Source organism: Antennarius striatus, chromosome 13 (genome assembly GCF_040054535.1).
Source record: "Antennarius striatus isolate MH-2024 chromosome 13, ASM4005453v1, whole genome shotgun sequence".
Lineage (NCBI taxonomy): Eukaryota > Metazoa > Chordata > Actinopteri > Lophiiformes > Antennariidae > Antennarius > Antennarius striatus.
The window spans coordinates 20,168,825-20,186,494 of NC_090788.1; the positions used below are offsets into that span (position 1 = coordinate 20,168,825).

Consider the following 17,670-nt stretch of genomic DNA (forward strand, 5'->3'; position numbering starts at 1 on the left):
AGAGGGCTGATCTAGCAAGATTTTCCCAGCCCATCCCGTGTCACATTAGATAATCAATATTTTTGCTTGATATTTTCATCGTGTTTTTAAATTTGATCAACATCTTTCATGTTTATAATGATTTATCAGAGTGGGTAAAACCACTGACCATCAGGGCTGCTTTGGTGAGGTGTGAATCACTCAGGCTGACTATAATTTACTGTATAGTTCCATGATGGATGGACACTCGCACTGCAGCAGGAACATGAACTGAAGACTCAGCAATACGTTATATAGACTAACATCGACTCGTACGACAGAAAATACCCTTTCTTGCATCGTCCTCTCGGTTTTTGTGTCACTGAAGAGACACATTGATCATTTCTATGCACCAGCTGACCATCAATGTGAGTCCACACAAAGAGACATAAAGAGTCCATGGTTTTAACAACCCACTAATATTCCAAAGGTTATCTAGTTAGAATTTAATTCCTAGAGGCTAATAGAATCTCACATTCACGCCTCCACCGCGTCGCCGCTGCCTGTCAGACAGGAGCTGTGTTTATTATATCATCCGTGTTGACACACGTGTGGTTTGTTCCATCAATGCGTGAGCTGACATCATCCGGTTTCTCACTCACTTTGCAGAGCCCAAACACACACAGTGCTGTTCCACACATGTAGCATGTGTGTGTGTGTGTGTGTGTGTGTGTGTGTGTGTGTGTGTGTGTGTGTGTGTGTGTGTGGCGTTCAAGACCACAGGACATCTCAGTAATCACGTTTAGTTAATTCACACTTTAGAAGTGTGTCGATAAGACAAACTTGGAAAACATTTCTGATGCTAGTCATATCAGAGTCAATCATGTTCATACCAATAAAGAGAGAAAAGTAGTGTCAAATCAATTATTGGAGATTTTAACAGATTAACAGCAAATGGTGAAATTATTCTGCAAAACACAAAAATAGTAGAAAAGAAATATTTGTCTCATGCCTGCTTGATGTGATACCATTAGATGGCAATTACAATCAATAACAATCAGTATCCTATTCACACACGGATTTTTAAAAATATGGACTGATAAATACAAATATTGATCGATTATATTTGACAAAGGCATAGAGATATCACTTTATTGTTGTGCACCTTGTCAGATTAAATGGCTGCACACAAAAACATCCACTACAATAATTATACTGAATGTTGCTTAAAAGGTATATTTAATTAATGGGCTCAATTAAAATCTAATCAAATAATTGACTGTGATTAATCATGTATAGTTATATCAGTATTAAGTAATGCACAACCAAACTCAGATGTGGTTGTTTTGCTGCTTTTGAAGCTCTTGTTACGACTTTGTCTCAGGAAGATGGGAACGAACGATGAATAAATGAAAATGTTTGGAGGACAGACTGTACCACCGAGCAGCACTGATGGGATGGGGAAAACGCAAGAATTTGTTCATTATATTTTGTACTTCGTCTGAAGTATCTCTTTGAAAGAATTATTTCTTTAATTTATTTTTCTTTTGGCTCAGTTTCATTTGACTCATTGTTTAGCTTGTTGTTACTGTCATGATTTACTCAAATAAGACTGTTCCCTTCTTTCTGAGCAACTCAGTGCAGCAAACATGTATTCAGATTAGGTTACAGATTGGAATAGATTAAATTAGACTAGATTAGATCAGATTATATTAGATAAAACGTAAAAATGTATTGTTTGTTCAAAAAGCACCATGTCTGCAAGAAACAAGGGCACAAAGTGGCACCTAAAATTTGATTCAAAAATTGACAATAGACGGCTCGGAAAAGTACATTTTCCAAGCAATTTTCTGTCAAGAAAACATCCTTTCAAAATAATTTTCATAATTTCGAGCAGAGAAATCCGGCTTGTCTGTCTGTTCAGTAATAAACCCACTTCAAATCCAATCCTGCTGTTTGGTGAAAGACATGCTTCCTTCGCTACTTACACACGCCAGTTGAAAAACATGTTAGTCACATGACTACTCACATGACTATAACATGTTGGTTTAATATGGTTACCATTCTGTTTATTACTGTAAGATTTCTGCCCAGCCTTTAGAGCCAGGCTGGTTCTGTAGAACCAGATCCAGCTCAACCAACTGTCACACAATCATTTGCAAAGGGAATTAAGTTGGATCCCACATCCAAACAAGCCAAAGAATTGGATCATGCTGTTGCATATTTTACTGCCAAGGACACAATGTCCTTCAGAGTAGTGGTAAAACAGAAGACCTACAGCTTGCTAATTTATTTCTTTTGATACCAGGAAGAAGACTTTGTACTTTTTCATAAAGCTTTGGATCAGCAAAAAAAGTTGTAATGCTTGATGTAATAATAATAATAATAATAATAATAGTAATAAATAAAATAATAGTAATAAATAAAAATAATAGTAATAATAATAAAAAAAAAAAAAGTAAAAATATAATAATAAAAATAAAATAATATGATTTAAAATAACACATTGCACCAGTATTTACTTCATAGGATGATGATGGAGTCTATAGTATATCAGGTAATAGCAGGGATCTTGGTTTGTAGCCATAGCAACAGCACTCCTTACGTATTGCTGAAAACAAACTTATTCATGAGTCAATATAGCAAAATGTCAACTCAAAAAAAGACAAACAACGGAAGAACAGCCTTGTTGTATTCCTTTGGTGCCTGACCAATCACATGGGTGAAATACTTTTACATGCGTCCTGCTACAGACGTGTAGTTACTGCGCTATAGGTGTGAACAACCTCAAGAGGTTAGAAGGTAATTAATTTCCCGTCCTCTTTTTTTTTGTCAGAGCTCTTCCCGTTCTGCTCACAAGCTTTATAACACAATACAACTGCAGTCAGACGCACATGAAAACACCACCCTCCTCCAAGTCCTTTTTCTGCCACAGAGGAAACGTGATAAAGAACAGCATCAGACTATTGATGAATTAATTGGTGGTATGCCATCAAAAATCCCCTGAAGCTGCACACATAAAGGAAGTGACAAAAAGGAACCCTAGAGAGTCCACGCAGAGCGGAGACGGGTATTTTTAGAAGAGGCTGGTAGCCTTTCTTTCACCTCTATGCTTGGTTTGATTCTCTAATCAATTGATTAAACAGCGACACTCCAGATGATGGAAGACGGCACTGATGAGCACACTCCACCCCCCCCCCCCTTACCATAGTGAGGAAACACGTCTACAATTAAGATGGACAGATGGCAGAAAGAGAGAGGAGCCATGTAGAGATGAAGACGGCGATGACAGGAGGCGGCAAAGCGGCTTGAGTTCCACGTTAGGGGCCCCTCCCTCGGGCTCCTGGGAGGCCAGGGACGGAGTTTTATCACTGACAAAAACACAAAATGTCACAACACTTCAATTGCTGCCACACATTAGTGTCTTCAGAGGGGGGGGTGCTGCAGCATCGGACTACCTGCTTCTATTCTATTTTTAAACAGCTTTTGTCGTTCCCATGAATGTTAAAATCGCCTCTGATGTTTTGATCTCTTTACGCAGACTGACGAGCGATCAGCGGCTAACACACAATGTTCATTAAAATGCTTAGAATCTCTAAAAACACACACCTGGACTCCTGCAGAGTTCTAGACATCAAACAAACCAACAAAACAAACAGATGTTTCATTCGTGCATTGATTTTCTTATAGATAAGATGATTGCAATCATCTACGTCTTCAGACGCTTATTCGATTTACCAATAAACTTATTTATAAAAGTTTATTATTGTGCAATTTCCTCTGGGACTAATAAAGTATATATCTATCATCTATCCAAAAGACTCCAAAATAAAGATTTCATCACTGATCTGAGTAAACATGCAGAGCAGAGAACACAAAGGCAGAAAAACACATTTTTTGCTTATTTTTTGTACATCCTTTTCAATCTCTTAACTGCTTAACCTGCATTTCTCACTAAATCAGTCGAGCTATCATTTCATTTAGTAATGATAAATGTGAATCTACAAATCAATATCATTATCAATTGACATCCTTCTAACATTCCAGCACAACGCAGAGACAGATGATCCAGCGTATTTCCAATTTAAAGCTGATCAAATTGATTCTGGGAAGCGCCAAAGAAAAGATCCTTTGGTTTATCTGCTGTCGTCCACCACACACGCACACGCACACACACACACACACACACACACACACACACACACTCTCTGCTCTGTCTCGTTTCTTTGTCGTTCCTTTTGTGTTTGCTCACCTTCGTTTCCTGTCAGAGAGGAGGAAACGGCAGAGAGAAACAAATAGTTTGGGAGAAGCTGCAGAAAAGGTGTTTTTTTTTTTTTTGGTTGAGCCTGTAATAACCATTTCTGTCTGCTCTCTGGTTTGCAGGAGAAGGGGAAGGCAGACGGCCGCATCGATCACTGTGAGTACACTCACTGAGTTCAAACCAAACAGCATTTTTCAAAATGTGCCATGTTGTGCTCCGTCCAAATCTTTATTTTATTTTTGTTCTGCTGTTACTGTGTCACACTCTTTGTTTCTACTGACTGCTGGGACAATGCTACTGGGTGGTAATTAGACTAAATGGCTCCCATTAAATGAAGTATACATCCCATTTTTGACAATATGAAGAAGTAACAGGTGTTGCATATTTAGGGATAGTTGGAGATCAGCTCCGGTTGTGATTGTGAAACAGCTTCACCGTTTCATGACGTGGGGTTTGCAGGCGTGAGTTTGTCTCTAGCGTCATGTGATGTCGTCTGATAGATTTTCATTATTTGCGTGAAGCTCACCCCCCCCCCATCCTCTTCCAGCTCAGCAGACAAACAACACAGCCATCAGCCATCACTCTTTTTCCAGCCTTCTCTGAGGTGAAACATATATTTATCAGGTGAATAATTATTCAACCGTCTTCAGTCTGTCAGAAGTGATGAAGCGGAGTTTGCTCGGTTTGGGCTGCCTTAGACTCGCTAAAGATCATTTACAAACTTTGATTCTGACCTGGAGCTGTCGTCATCACGTCTATATGATGAATAATTAATAATTAATAATAATTAATCATTTTTCGATTATTTGTTTGTTTGTCTGTCAGATGTTAGTCTCTGATTTCTTAATAAAAACAATATTTCGATAAATGATGGACAAATGATTTACTTTTCATGTGAAATAAGCACTAAAACTCTAACCAACCTGCTCTAACAGGAGATTAATAACTTTACCGATATTAAACTGAAGATTGATGGCATGTATTGATACAGGACTGAAAAAAACCCCAATCAAGTCACGCATTTGGACTTCCTTTGCAGAAGTTTAACCAACTAGAGAACAACACTGGGATTATGCTTGAATTGTGTGTTTAGCCATTGATGTTACACCAAACGCTCTGGTAACTATTTGTGCTCGTCGCAGCGAACACCAGGCGCGGTGTAGTTTCTCCTTTTATTCATGTTCTTTTTGTAAATATCCCCCAAGAGTGAGGATTAACTCAGGGGTAAATGTAACTTAAATGATGTCAACTTGACTGACAGGATCATAAAGTTCCATCCCAATCTGTTATTACCTGTCATTTATATTTTCTTTAAAGACGATGATGCCTTTGCAACAGAATTTATTCGCCAAAAAACACCCTGATCACCATTAACATTGAAGAGATTATGCATTTTTAAGCAAGTAGAAATAAAGCTTCTGCCATGGATATAATTATTGCATTCATGCGACCTCCGGATTAAAAGGACCTTCAGCATTAAAAGCTATAATAAAACGATTGTTTTCAATGCAATCAGCGACAATAGAGAGAGATCCACGTTCGGTTCCTGTGGGCGCGCGCTGCTGCATAGAACAATGATTACAATACTTGATCAGCATTTTGAATTTTTCACATCAAGTGGCTTTTTCAGTCTTGCATTTGAATTGTTTTCGCTCGGTTTACGAAGCTGTTTCAGCTGCTGCCAAAGGTGTTCAAGGAGATGAAGTCTTCTGTTTTACTCTGCGTTTGTGCGTGTCCCGATCGTTCTCATACGTTTTTTAGGTCATGCATTTAGATCCACAGAAATGCATCAGTAGGAATATTGAGTGTAAGATCAGTGTTTACTGACTGTTTCCTGTTCATAATTGAGAAAAGCATTGGCTTATTATATAATTTAAAAAAATATTGGTGCAAATACATACATATATATACATATATATATTAGCATTGGTTTATTCTATAGGATTTGATGAATTACTTTCTTTTTTTGCTGTTTTTAGTTGATTTGTTTTACATTGCATTATGGGTAAAAATGTGTATTTTCTAAAGGGTAATTGTGTTAATCTTTTCAAACATCAGCCTTGATGGGTGGGCTGATGCAAACTATTGTAAAGGCAGCTCTGCACCAGGAGCACATGCACTGGTTTTTCACCATTAAAGTGAAAGCAAGGCTATGTTTGTGAGAACAACCGGCACATAAAGTTGTTGTCAGGAAACTCATTCTGTATGCAGACGCAGGAAGTTTATGGGAGCGCTGGAGAAGCAAAACAATGGACTGAAGGTCAGAGCTCTGGATTTATGCGCCCGTGTTATTTTAATATTTGTCTCCAGAGCTTAAGGTCCAAGTGACAAAGTAATATTGTCCTGGATGTGTGTACAGTAGCTGTGGCCCCCCCAGCAGCCGGGTCTTCTGGTGCATAATTCATCCTCTGTGCTCTGAATAAAAAGAACCTGTCAGGGACTGGATCAGGGATGTCAGTAAGATGATATGTTTCAGTATCTCTATAATGTTTTTCAAATAACAGATTTCCTGTTGCTATGACTCCCAGGGGTTTGAACTGAACACAACATCACACCAGCTGCCCTCTGCTCATGCCTATTTTGACCTTTTTGCGATCAACTTCAGTGCCTTCAAACAGAACTCCTAGGTGAGGCACAGGCGCGACATGTGTTAACCAAGCCGGCGTCGTGTTAGTTTGATTCAAGGGTCCCCCCCAAACACCCCAGACTATCCTAACCAGACATTTCTAGATCTTCTCTTTAACGTTCACACATCATGATCTGCTTACTGTCAGCATCCAGCTGCAGCTGATGCTTTTTGCCATATTGTGACTTTGCGTTAAATTAAATCAGCAGCACCTAATGACTTAATTCAGTTACATCTTCAGGATAAACGACTAAGCTGTAAAATTCCTAGTATTAGTGAATTAGTGACTATTCATTACAGCCTGATATAGGAGTTGTTTATTTCACCTTTAATTTCATGCGATCCCATGTTTGTGGTGATTTCTTACAGCTAATGTTGGAACAATGCCAACACAGCACCCTTGTGTCATTCTTGTCATAGTGTGACTGTGGGTTTTAGGCTAAAATCAGTGTGTTTGTCTCAACTTCTAAAAAATACAAAGACATTGATCGTGTCTACTGCTCTTTCTAAACCAGTGCTCTTAATTTCCCTTCGGGGATCAGAATAACATAAAATAAAATTAAAAAAAAAAAAAGCTTGCTTGCTGCAGGCGAGAGGCAGGGTACCCCTCCGGACGTGTCCCCAATGTGTTGCAAGAATACTCAAATAATTAGGGAGTATTTACTAATATCTAACATGTCAAAGATTCTGGCTTTTTCAGCTTGGACTTAAATAAAGCAGAAATAAAATGATGAGAGGTGGAAACCTCCACTGGTCTACTGGACCTGTATTTTTTAATTTTCTGACACATTTTTCCCCATTTACATCGGCTGATTCAACCTGAGAGACAAATTATCAGCTGCCTGCTAAAGATCAACTAGAAAAATCCGGCAATCAAATTTAATTTACTAGTTTGCTGTACTTTGAAGATGATGCTGTAGATCTTATGGCTGAATTAGTTGGATGCTTGTTCCTCTAGGATTTTCCAGTACTTTAGCCCCTTGTTTCTTTCCTCTGTTACCATATCTGATACTCCCACCGTTTTCCTCCTAATTGTGGTGTCTACGATCCTCGTGTGGAGATGACATTTATAACATCGGCCCTGCTTCACCTCTGAATCGCAGATTAGTTCATAACATTGCATAGAAAGGTTTAAAGAAAAACCCTCTATAATTGACCTTTTACTAGCCAGTGATGCACAGCCACCTCCGGCCCAAACGTTAGTCATTTTCATCGGTACCGATTCTGCTCAAGCTGTGTTATTGTCGTCAATGGGATCCATATGTGAAAAGTGAATGTTACCCATTTGTCTTCCAGGAAACGGTGATTAATCTGTTAATCTGGCCTCGAGCGCTTAATTTATGAACCTTTGCAGAGTTTTAATCAGAGTTTGTTACCGTCACAAATTAAAACAATCTGAAGAGGCAAAGCATGTAACGTTAAGCAGTCCCGTGGTTCATTTAGATCGCAATTGGGTGAAAACTAGATGGGACAAGGTTGACTGGGAGGCGCTCTTATCAGGAGGAAATTACTGGGGAGGAAAAGTGGAAGGAAAAGTTGAGGAGGAGAAATTGAAGGAGGAATTCAGGGATGGAAAATAATTTGGTTTTAGTTTGCTTTCTTGAGAATGCTGTGACTGAAAGTCATATCTATGATGCACTAGCATCACGTCTGGAGAGTCTGCTGGGAGAGACTCCAGCAACCCCCGTGACACACGAAAAGCAGGAACGCGGTTCAGAAAATGAATGAATGAATGCATGCATGAATGAATGAATTCTTCATATTTTTTTCTGTTTGCTGCAGTAATAAAAGAGACCATATTTGTATCTACATAACGTAGCTGGAATCAACAGATGGTTGTCACGCCTCCACACAGATGGGCAGTGTGTTTGTGTCAGATTTTGATTGAGAAACCGTAAAGCCAAACATCAATGAATTATTCTTTGTGCAAATATTGTCCACATTTACGACAGGTACAGGTTTAAAAAAAAAGTTATTGTTCCTTATATTGAGAAACCTTTGAAACATGCAAAGAAAGAGTTTAGGGTTGTAATGGTTGCTTTCATTTTCCTGAAATGATTCATAGATCTTATAAATAATAACAAAAAAGTAGATTTATTGTTTAAATCAACCATTAATCTGATTTTTCCTTTTTAACTATCATTGTTATATCTGTCGTTCAAAAAATCCCTGATCGATTGACCTCCGTTGAAGCCACTGACTGTCAAGGTGGTTTTTCGTAATTTTTACAAAGCTTGCAGGTTTTTACAAAGTATAAGAGGAGGGGGGGGGGCAGTGATGTGGAAACAAGATTAGAGCGCAGATGTATGTTTGGTGAAGTGATGTGAAGGATGATGCTGTATAATGGAGCAGAGGTGGAATGCTATCACCTCTAACTTGTGTTCAAGGTTGAGAAGGAAATCATTAAAACCCACCGGCTGAGAAACGAACGCGGCCACATTTACATTTTTCAAAACATGTGGAAGCAACGCAAATTAAAAGAACAACTCTGGGATTTTAATGTGTTTTATTCTGGGGGAGCTTTAGCTTTAATCTTTTTCATATACAGATTTCTCACTGTTTGTGCGTGTTCTCATACACTCCAATCAAATCCAGCTTAGACGGAGGGGGCTTGCATATGTAAGATTTTGTCATGTGCAAATTGCTCTCCCTGGAGACATCCTGCATAATTATAACGTGCAAGAAGAATACATTTTCAGGGGCTGGAAGCTGAAAGGTACTATCTCCGACACATTGTAAATCTCTGTGAAATGTGATGTCGTTAATCAAAGCAATAAAGATTACCGAGCGAAAAGTTCATTGAGGACTTAATTAAAATAGTAAAATGAAACCGTCTTTTCTAAAACCAGACCCCACCCCTGGTGGACGTGGTTACGGAATTATAATATCTTCAGGTGAAGTTATGATTTGTGCAATAAATCTCACATTGTCAGGAAACCCAAAAATTGATTGGCCCAGGAATTATGGTGTGTTTCCTTTCCAGTTTAATTCATAGGCAGATAAAGTTTCACACAGATCTTTTTTTTTTTTTTTGCCAAAAGTCTGAAAGTCAAAGACAAAGTGGAATGAAGCAGCAGAGGAAGCTCCATGTTGGACGTGGGTGCAAATACTGCTGAAGGGTTTAAGGAGGGTACCCCCCCCCCCCCCAGGGAATGAGAGGGATTGACAGTGGTACTCTGAATAACACTTTACTCTGACTGGGGCAAGCTGTGCCCCTTGGACACACACACACACACACACACACACACACACACACACACACACACACACACACACACACACCCACACACACACACACACACACACACACACACACACACACACATGCTGACAGTCTGAATCAGCAGGTGAAGATGTGAAGGCATTAATTCCCTCACAGCCTCCTTCAGATCTTTAAATTGATAGTTTAAAAAAAAAAAAAAACTTTTCTGAACACAGGAAGCAAAGAAAGAAAACAAAAAAATGAGACACATTTCTATATTTAACCTGTGGTGATATATTTCCCCTACTTTAGAAATGTGGCCGAGGTTGTGCTGTCTTCTGTCTTGTCCATATCGTAGCATTCTCCTTCAATAGCTTGTTGTCCTTAGCATTAGCATGTAACATTACCGATTAATTATTCATTCAAATGACTCTTGTTTAAGTTTCGCAAATGTCAAAAACATTTAATTACATATTTTTAAATATTAAATTAAAAAAATGTTTTTTTAAAAAATAAATATTTTTTAAAAAAATGTAAATTTGTTAAACAAAATAGTTTTAAATATTAAATTTTATTTAAAAACACTGAAATAAGAAAAAAACCCACCTGTCATTTTTGCACAGCTCAATTGACCAATCAGATGTTGTTTATGATATGATGACATCAGAACAACAAACTACACTTCTGTCCCAGTAAATTAAATTTTATTTTCTGTCAAGTATGGACAGATATTCTCACATCGGTCATGGAACTACTGTAAAGATCTATACTTGTGATTAAGCTTTACTTGTAACTCATTGGAAGTCGTTCCTGGATGATACAGTCTACAGCTTTCTGATACAAGCATCACCACAAACCCTTCAGATTCATTCTTTACCATCAGCCTCCTGATTTTTACTGCCGTACCGATCAACAACAGACGGCTTTATGAGGTGAGAACAAAAATGATTGCTTTCTGAATTCAGATGATATGCCTCTGCGCTCAGCTCTTTTCCCTTCACTGGGTCTCACCGCTCCTTGTCTCTCCTCAACCTCCAGCCAACACAGAAAAACAAGGTCTGCATAAACAACCACACATGCACAGTGATGTATACTTTACATTAGCGCCTGCTTGAGCTTTAGGATAAGTTATTGTGACCAGCAGTGTCTTCAGCAGAGGACAAAGTGTATTTGCATAGCTCCAGGGAGGGGGAAATATTAATAACCAGCTGTCAGGTCATATTTCTATGACTCAGTAAACACCGTTCACCTTAAATACTTTTCCTCCCAAAGTTTATACTGTGTTATCTAATAAACATCCTTCCTGATTTGTGTCTAATATAGTTTGATTATGATGTTGTTTCAGACTGTTTGAGATTTTTTTTTTAATTTCACACTAAAAAGCTGACATAAACCTTGAGTAATGAATGTCATAAATGAAAACTTTAGAAACTTTTTTTTGTCTAACAATATCAAATACAAATGTTTTCCTGTTGTGCTTTAACTATTATACTGTTGGATTAAGGATTTCAGTGTGAAATAAGGCACACTTACGCTTGTCTGTTACATTGCAGTAATATCTGAACCATAGCTGTGGTTGGTTGGATGGATTTCTGGTTGGTTGGTTGGTTGGTCCAGTCAGAAACACGCAGTGACTGATGACCTGCTGCCAGCTGGACATCTGAGGCGAAATGAAAAGGCAGATTGAATCAGGAGCAGCGACATTAATTACCCATAAACTGTTTTACTCACACCTCATTGATATTCAATGAAGTAAGCAGCTGATCAGTAAACAAAATTCAATTTCACAATCAAACTGATTAAATCTGAAGTCCGAGTGGAAAAAAAAAAAAGCCCGCTGTAGAGATTCAATATGAAACTTGTCTGTCTCTTCAGAGAGCCTGAGCACTAAAAGCTGCCAGCTCCTCACAAACAAGTCCAAAAGCATCTCAATTAACAATCAGGTATTTGAGTGGAGGTTCAAAAATAAGATTGAAAATATGTTTCCAAACCTCTTGAATGGACAGAGCCAGAAGTGTCACCGCTGGGGTGAATTTGGAAAGAGAGTCTAAAAGCTAGACTGGTACACCATAAACTGTTTTATACCAAGATTTAAAAACTTTAAACAGGACACAAGTTATTTTGTACAAAGTGTTAATTACATTTTTTTTGTCTGGTCTTATTTTTAAAAATTTTAATGGGTTAAATGATCTTAATTTGTTTTCTCTACTAATTATTTGTATTACATCCACTCTTGAGTGGTGATACTCATGTGTTCACACGGGTTCCCACAGCGCTTGTGGATGTGTTTGACTTCAAATCCTACTGTGTTGCCGTACTTCCTGTAGGTGTAGAAAGATCATACATGAAGAGCAAGAAGGATGGGTTTGTGCTTTAAATCAGGGTTTACATCCAATCAGCAGAACATACTGCTGGTCAGGATATTCAGAATTCAGTCATGCATGTTTGTTTCTGATTAGCTGCTTCCTGTTTGCTGTCATGTCCACACCTCTACCTGCTCAGGTGTCGTCTCTGCTGTCTCTGAAGTCATTCTTCCTGCAACAGCCACAGTGGAAATTCCAATCCTGAATAATTTCCATGTATATAACATGACATCTGTCCCTTCTCTGCACTTTACGATCAACACTTGAATCTACTTAATGACATGACAGGAAGGCACAGAGACGGAGCTAAACCCTCAGGGATCATTGAGTAAATGGACCTCGTGAGTCGACTCACCGGAGCTCCTCCACGTGTCCCTCAGCTGTGGGTTTTCAAAGAAAAGCTCAATTAACTTCACAGTCATGTCAACATTATCATTATGTTTTTATTTCATTATTTTACTGTGTTATTTTATTTTCATACATTAAACACATGAAAAGCCAAATATTGATTTATGTATTAAATATGTCAAAATAAGCAAACTAGTGATTTTTTTCAGCTTTTGAAGGAGTTCTATATTCTGCTTTATTCATGGATGCATTTTCAATAATATTTGGTTAATACAAATCTATTTGAAGCTTACCAAGAATTAAATGTTTATTTTTGTAATGTACAAAAAAAATATTACTGTATCATCTTCAGCTACTTCTTCCGTATTGCGGATAACGGGGGTTGCTACAAGCTAAACATATAAAATTTTGTGTTTTCATTCTTAATTATTGTACAGTAACATGACATTATGTGCTTTAATTGTTTACTACTGACCTATGCTTTTTATATACTAATAGTGACCTATATAAACCGACCTATAATCAAAAACGGCTTAACTGTAAGCTGAGGTATACCTGTACTGTTTGTCCTTAACTCACAATGATAACACAATTCCAGGTTCCAGAAGTTATATTATTAGGTTCAAACTATAACATTTTTATTTGTAGTTGCAGTGATGTAATGGGGAAACGGGCTCTCTGAGTGATATTATAGTCTGGACTGATATTGATAAGTTTGTCCTGGACGCCACGCTGCTTCAGGTTCTCCACGTTAAGCTGCTTATTGATCTGATTGGACTTCCTCACACAGAAACACATGGAGACCAGCCCATGTTGACGGTAACTACTAATAAGCATCGTACATTAATTATGTGCACACGCTTACACCTTGAGTAATCTCAACTTGACATGTTAGTCTTCCTAGACCAGAACATCTTAACAGCAGATGGCCAAGTTACCCAGACCCCATCTGTCAGACGTGTTCATGTGCAAACATCATCAGAAACCGCAAAAATAACTCAAAAAAAGCAAAAATTCCAGCACAGTAAATGTGACAGATTTCCTGGAGGACCTCGCAGTTTATTCCTGTCAGCTGGAGTCCATCAGTGAGGCTTACTCTACTTTCATTTTTTTGCTTTTCAGCAGTTTTCTTTTATTGTTGGTGTGTTTATAAAATGCATTGTCTTTCTGTTTGGCAAAAAGATCTTTAAATGACAAACATTGGATTTGAGACCCTGAGGAGGCGTTGGATAGAAATCTTTGGACTGACATGAAATAAATGAGAGAAAATTAAAGGTTGCGAGCCAATAAAGAGCCCAGATAGCGTCATACCAGTGCCGATTACCAGAGATGAGCGTCAATCAAGTGAACTTTGACTAGAATTTAAAAAAAAAGTACTTTCAATTTGGTATTTGTTTTTTCCTAAATACGATCACTTCTAGAACTCAATTTGCAATTAGAGATCTCTTTGTCCACATCCGCTTCTGTGAACAGATAAATACATAAAATGACTGTAGCTGTGAAAGAGAATGCGATCTCAACAAACTACTTTATGCCTGTATCCCAAGGAAAAGAACCTCCATACTCCAGATACATGGATTATTTTGTGTGTTTATTGTCATATATACAAGACTGGAAGAGAAGATCATGATCCATTTGGTTTGAATGAGGATTAATGAGCGTGGCGTGATGGATGTCAGTTACAAACCGAGGAGCCGATTGGCACCCGTGGCTGGGCAGGTGGGCTGCTTCTCCTCAGATACACTCGCCACTTTCCCTGGAATTAAATCACTGAATAATTTATCATTCAACAGATTTTGATGCGAAATGATTCGGGCAGCTAGCTACCGAGGGACGCAGCAGCACAGCAGCTGCAATAATAGTAAATATAACAAGCAACTTTTGTATGTTTTTTTGCGTTGTGCAGAAGCCAGACCAGAATTGAATGCGTAATAAGAAAGCCCTGATGGGAGAGAAGATGGGCCACTGGTTATTTATGGTGGATAGGTCGAAAATTACGATAGTAGTTTGCCAAATCAACTCAAATGATCAGTTTTGCTCAACTCGTAAACTTCAAGACATAATTCATCAGATAATTTAGATGGATGTCCTTTTTTAAGTGAAAGGCCCTGATATCAACAGTGTTGCCTTCAGGTTTCATCGAAAAATGTGGATCCTTGGTTTTCATTCTGACTCCAAATAAACTGGAACATATCAAACACTCATTTCTAACCTGTAAAACATTGTTTTATTATTAGATCTAAATAAATATTACCTGAAATACTCAAGCAGAATCAAATATGTATCTTTTTAAAAAAAAAATCTTTTTGGTCAGCGTTCCCTCATAATCACATGGTGGTTTTTTGTGGTGTCATTACATGGATGTGAGCAGGTTCTCCAGTTTTAATCAAACACCTGAGGCGTGTCGTGTTTTTGTGTTGTTCATATCAGACAGATGTGGCAGCGAAAGTATTGAATGTCACAATCCAGCTATTTAGATTAATTTTAAATAATTAAATTATGCATTTTCTGTTTGAGGGAAGTAAATACAGCTGTTAGCTTTAATCCTAACCCTTTTCCTTGCTTTGCCATTGTATTTGTTTCACTTACAAAATTAAACTTAACTGAGCTATTAACAATTTGGGATCAGTGACTGGAGTTTTGCTTTTTTCACATAAATTCCTAAAATTTTCCCTGATATTTAATGACAGAAAATTCATGGAGAAGCATTCTCATTGAAGACTGAAATATCCCTCACATCTCAAACACTCTCCAAGGGAATAGCTATGGCCGCCGCCACTCATATTTGCCAAATACATTTCATATTCCAACAACAAATGGAGCAATTTGTGCAAATAGAATGCTTAATAGTGGAGGGAAGACTCCCAGGTGTGTGAGCGGTGCCAAAGCCGAGCCGATGGAAATAGGGCAGTGAATGAATGGAGGTGTCATTGGTTAAGGGCATCAGTGAGAGGGAAGAGAGGCAGACACACGGATAGACCTGTAATGAAACTGTTACCATCCATACCAAACAGGAGCAGCACATATAGAATCAGATAAAGCTGCCTTTGCTGTAGCACGCTCAGTCTGAGATGCTGGCGTGAGACGTCTCTCATCCGGCTCAGTGATAATTCACACGTCGCCCCGAGTGGGAGGTGATGGACAACAAATTTCTCAGTTGGTTGAATGAGGACAGGGATGAGAGTAAACAACCCAACTGCTTTCTGATAACGCTAATTAAAGAGAAGTCAGCGTTATACCTAAACCTGCAAGGAGCTCCTCACCAAGTCTCAGGTTCTGAAAATAAAACAGTCGCGACATATTCTGGCTCCCGACGGCTGAACATCAATCAGTTTTAGCTTAAAAATGTCCTTTTCAAATTAATCTGTTATGTTAATTCAGAAGAAAATAATTTTAAAGCCAAAACATTGCCTGGTTTTTGCTGCATTATAAGTACTTTCAGTGTCTTTAACTCAAAATGTTTGGCTGAATTCTCTGGAGATAAATCTGAACCACCTGTTTCCTGGACAACAGTTTAAACAGTTTAAATTATTTAGAAGAGTAAAAATGATAAACTATTTTTAAATAATGCACATTAGTAACATGAATACTAAGCCATCCTCTCCTCTCCCGTATGATACCCCAGTAATCTAATGACAGGCATTACTCTGGTACCACAGATGTAATCTGCATCTATTATAAATGAACTGCGATAAGGTTTGAAGTAATCTGAGCGTTTTTAATCACACCAGATGACCCACATAGCTGTAAAGAAGAAACAACTTATTACACTGGCATTTATTATTCAGAGTGGGTGTACTGAGTGTTGACCTTAATCAGCTTACCTTCATCTCCAGTCTAACTTGATATCAGTCTCAGCGTTTCAGACCGCTCCAGTAATTCTAGGTAATCAACTATTTGTCTTGTAGCTCTCACATTTTCCCTCTTGATGATAGATTTTTTTACAAACCAGTCCGTCTTTATCATATTTATATAATCAGAACTTTTTTTTTTGGTCATGTGTATATACATTCACCCATAATGCAGCCATCTTAGCTGATTTCTATAGATTCTCTTCTGTAGGTGATTGGACTATAAAGACAGATGGATTACAGCTACTGCTTTTATTGTATTGACGCTCATAGTGAACATTTTCTATAATGGTGTTTCTAAAATCTTTGAGGAGGAAGTAGAGAATTTTCTAGTTTTGACTGAAAAATTGAAAGGTTGCTGGAAATAAGGCAAATCTTTGGATCGGGTCCTGTCATCACCCCCATTCTGCATTTTGCCCCTGATCCCCAGGAGACTTTAAAAATGCCAGCAATAACATCACCTTTTCACCACTTTCAAAGATTCCAGCCAACCAGGAAGAAAGATTCTGAAGAAAACATAGTCGCATCGAATTAAAGGAGTGTTTTTGGTTTAGAGCTACAGCCCTAAATGTAGATGAATGCACCCCAAAGCTGAACATGACACCGTCAAATATTGTGTTGAACAGTTTAATGTCACAGAAGAACAGTTAAAGCAGTGAGCGTGTTGCCATTAGGAAGATGCAATAAGAGAATTTTGATTTAAAAAGAGTCAAGGTGATAAATTGATCATCAAAGTACTTCAGAATTATTTTATTGCTTGACAATAATCAATAAAAATTGATTTTTACCCTTGGGCCCAACCCACCGTCTGTAGTTCAATGAAAAGTTGTATCTGAGACATTAAATATTCTTTTCAGGCGTAATCGCCGCTATCGTCCCATTATGTTTGCAGTTCAAGTGATGAAGTTGTTCTCGACCCGACGTGCCGCGTTCCATTTCCGCTGCTCCTGCCCTCTGCATGAACCCTCCACTCTGAACCGGATCACATTCTGGTGTGAATCCGGTTGTGGAACCGTTCCAACATGCGGGTTCAGGGAAATAATTCACAGAACGGGACCCAT

The 17,670-nt window shown here is 38.2% G+C and overlaps 1 protein-coding gene across 1 annotated transcript in view; it reads left to right on the plus strand.

Annotated features, from left to right (window-relative positions):
• Positions 1 to 17,670, plus strand: part of fstl4 (follistatin-like 4) — a 159,150-nt gene that overhangs the window by 17,614 nt on the left and 123,866 nt on the right. The window contains exon 3 of the mRNA XM_068331748.1: positions 4,342 to 4,375. Coding sequence (XP_068187849.1) covers positions 4,342 to 4,375 — 34 coding nt within the window. The remainder of the gene's footprint in view (positions 1 to 4,341; positions 4,376 to 17,670) is intronic.